Source organism: Daucus carota, chromosome 4 (assembly GCF_001625215.2).
Source record: "Daucus carota subsp. sativus chromosome 4, DH1 v3.0, whole genome shotgun sequence".
NCBI classification, from domain to species: Eukaryota; Viridiplantae; Streptophyta; class Magnoliopsida; order Apiales; family Apiaceae; genus Daucus; species Daucus carota.
The window spans coordinates 35453807-35457881 of NC_030384.2; the positions used below are offsets into that span (position 1 = coordinate 35453807).

The 4075-nt window shown below is 32.7% G+C and overlaps 1 protein-coding gene across 1 annotated transcript; it reads left to right on the top strand.

Annotated features, from left to right (window-relative positions):
• LOC108218914 (transcription factor bHLH35) lies at positions 1-3611 on the top strand. Its single transcript, XM_017392080.2, has 5 exons — positions 1-190; positions 283-445; positions 609-875; positions 1073-1243; positions 3242-3611. Exons 1-5 carry the CDS (start codon positions 120-122, stop codon positions 3329-3331), a joined length of 762 nt encoding a protein of 253 aa, XP_017247569.1. The 5' UTR covers positions 1-119; the 3' UTR covers positions 3332-3611.
• The last annotated feature ends 464 nt before the right edge of the window (positions 3612-4075 follow it).

Sequence of the window (4075 nt, forward strand, 5' to 3'; positions counted from 1 at the left end):
AGTAATAAACAACTGAATCCTTGATAAGTCTCCACCTCTTGCACTCGTCTCAAATAGAGAAGTGGAAGCCAAAGAAAAGATAAAAGATATACTTGGGGAGATATATACAAAGTTGTGAAATGGAAAGCTTAGATGAATATCAGCTGTACTGGGAAACCAACAGCTATTATCATGCTGAAGAACTCGGCAGGTAGTTTACAGCCTGTTGTTTCATAATTTAATGAATTTTTTATAACATTTTCTTGAAGAATTAATAACTCTTACAAATTGTCTGGCGTGCAGCTTGTTGCTGGATGACACATTATCAGCCTACTACGATTCCAGTTCACCAGACGGAGGCCAGTCTTCAACTGCATCAAAAACAATAGTTTCGGAAAGAAACAGAAGGAAGAAACTAAATGATAGGCTCTATGCTCTCCGAGCTGTTGTCCCTAACATAACCAAGGTACTCAACCTTATATACGAACCAAACGGTGACGGAATCAGAATTCCGAGACATGTGAAACTTCATATGTTATAAAAGTAAATAATAAGTCAAAATTTAAGACCAACCAGAGATTTAATCAGCATATTAGTTCCTTCACATTAATATTGATCATGTGATGCAGATGGACAAGGCATCGATTGTGAAAGATGCAATAAGCTATATTCAGGAACTACAAGAACAAGAGAGAAGAATTCAAGGTGAAATAGCACAACTCGAGTCCATGGCTTCCAAGAAACAAGATTTGTGTAGTGAGGACTCGAAACAAGCAGACCAGACATCATCTTGTAAGAAGAAGAAGAAAACTGTGCATGAGCCACAACAGCTGTGTTCCCATGACTCCGGGGGTTCAAGATCATCATCATCATCATCCCCCATCGAAGTCATTGAGGTGGGCCATTTACTCTTTCTATTTTTTTTTTCCTTTTCCCCAACTTCTCTTTCACTCATTTGCCTGGTCACGCTAATTTACACATATATTATACAAAAACTAAAATTTGGGCATGACTGTAGTCATATAGTATTGTTATTATAATATATGGGGCGATCGAGATGAATATAAAAAGAAGCCATGTGTGTGGTGTGCAGCTGAGGGTGTCGTATATCGGAGAAAAAACAATTGTGGTGAGCCTGACATGCACTAAAACAACGGACACAATAATCAAGCTCTGCCAAGTTTTTGAAACATTGAAGCTTAAGATTATCTCTGCCAACATTACTTCCTTATCTGACACCCTTTTGAAGACAGTTTTTATCGAGGTAAATCTCTTGCCGTTTGTCTAAATTTTTCTTTCCTTGATTTATAATTTATAAACAATTTCTTTTTTTTTTTGAAACTAATTTATAAACAATTTCTTGATTATCCAACAAAATTAACAAAACTATATAATATAATATAATACTCCATCTGTTTTGAAATATAAGTCGTTTGACTTTTTGACACATATTTCTAAATGCTTTGACCGCATAGCAAAAATTATTATTTTTGAAATTTTCTTTTTCTGAATAAAAGTATACGATTAATATTTTAATTCAGAAAAAGAAAATTTGGAAAATAATGATTTTAGCTATGCGGTCAAAGGACTTAGAAGTGTGTGCCAAAAAGTCAAGCGATCTATATTTCAAAACGGAGGGAGTATAATCATGATGAGCTCTCCATCTAACACCTTAAAGTTTTGGGAGAATTTGTCAATTAACATAGTATACGGAAAACTCAGGTTCGACTCCCCAAATATTCTTATAATTTATTAAGGACACAAAGTCAAGTTTATTACTTCAAAGATGAGTGTCCGTGTTTCATTCTCGACCCATAAATGGACATTCAAGTGAGAAAAATGTTAAAATATAATATGATCCTGGTAAATGCTCCTAGCAACATGTTAGGATTCTGGAAAAATTGATCGTTTAACAACTATATGAGTTTGGGTATGGGTTCAAAGAATCTCGAAAACCATTATTAATTGGTGTGAATATTTCATTATAAATTAATTCACTCTCATTTTTAGAACTAAATCCTGATATTTCATAAATATGATCGAAAGAAAAAATTTGTATTTGATAGGATTTCTTACACGACAGTTGTTTATAAGCCAAAACAAGAAAACAAAGCTCGACTTTCCTCTAATTCTGTAAATAGCAAAACAGGCATGTTAGATGATCGTTTTATTCTCTAGTTCGATGTACACATCGATCGATGAAACAACCGTGCGTTTACCGCACACTAAACTACGCGTGAATGTGTGGCTGGGCTATAGATCTTATTAATAATTTCCAGAAGTCACGGCAGGGACCATTGTCATGTTAATATTACTAAATTTTTATGCATTTTCTATGCTGCTGAGAATCTTTAAATTTCCAAAATCTGCATCCTTGCGTTGAGATATTGGACCATTGAGATATGGACCAATGAACACAACACATTTGACCTGGATAGGATTTGTAGATGGTTTTTCGAGTGGATAAGGTATGAGTGTGCGCTTTTGCTTTAGGAGGGGCAATATATTTTTATCAATCATTTTTGCACAACAAGAAATTGGTTAATAAAGGTTTTCTACCATTGAAGTATAGTGTAATTCATACTCTTTATCTCAAAAATTTTATATTTAACATAATATTTGGACTTTTAGCTAAAGATTTTAAGGGTTAGAGATGCTCTTAGTTGATTGAATATAAAGATGGGTTAGAAATATAATAATTTTTTTATTTATGTGTCAAATTTTTGTTAATAAAATTTTTTGTTCATATAAAGACCTCATTATTATTAATATAATGAGATTGGAATCGCTATATAAAAATCTATCACATAATTAAAAAAATGATCGTTATAGTGTGATAACCGAATATAATTCAAAAATCGTTGAAATATTAGTGTTTATCGATAACAAATTCATTAAATAAGTATGCTTTTCATTTATATTGAATTAAAGACAACAAATCATGTGTGTTTTCTTGGGTCTATGTCACACAATTGAGAAGATTTTGACAATCACAAGAGAGGAAAAGACATTAGTACCACTTTGTGGTGTGCGGATGCAACAACAGCGTAATATGCTTCCATTAGTCCGTGTACGTGTCATATACATAACAGAGATCGTATGTTTCACGTGATAGTGTTTCAACTTTCAAACACTAAGCTGGTCTAGGATGTGTTTTTTCTCTGTTCTCCAACGCGTTTAAACATTCACATTCATATTTTACAAGTTTTTTCCTCAGTCGTCCACTAATAATTAAGCAAGTCCAATGTTTTATAATTGTCAGGCTGATGAGAAGGAGAAAAATACAGTGAAGTCGGAGATCGAAACTGCTGTAGCAGCTCATAATCATCCGGACAGTCCAATGAGCTGCTAACTCAACAGCATACATATTTTAGGTGCAGTAATATCGAAAACTCTTGATAGTGACTTCTGTTTTTACGTGGGTGAAAGTCAGATAAAAAGACAAGAATTGCGTGGGTGTATTAACTCTTGATTCTGCAAAGTGCAGTCTTCATTATGAAGACTTCATATACCAAAAATAGTTCGACAATTCTTTGATTTTTATTTGATTTTTATCTGTTTGTGTGTGTAGTTTTATCTATTTCGGCGGGTGTATATTTTTCAATGAAATAACATGCAACTGTTTTCTTGTACTTCTATATCTGTAATGAATGTTGTCTTCAATTATTAACGAGAGAGTACGATCAAATTATAGGGCTGTTTGGGTTAGCTTAATATTTTTCATACATCGTTATTTAGGATCTATCTACCTCCCTTATTTCTTCGGATAAGTGTTCTTTTATGGGTTATTAAATTTCTAAAGTTGATTTATTTTTAATATAATATAATATAATATAATGTATTCGTACGTACATAAAATTTCTAGTTCTACTTAATTACACTACTTGTGCAAATTGGGCATAAATTGTAATCTTACTACTAATAAAATAAACGATAAAATACTTACCAAACAAATCAAATTATTACGAACGATCTCGCATTAGGTCATGCAGTTACGATGACCACGATGAACACTCGTTCCATTTTTTAACTATGATGCTTGTAATTTTTATAAGTAAGCAAAAGTCTGTATTATAAATCATTCTCGGAATGTCTT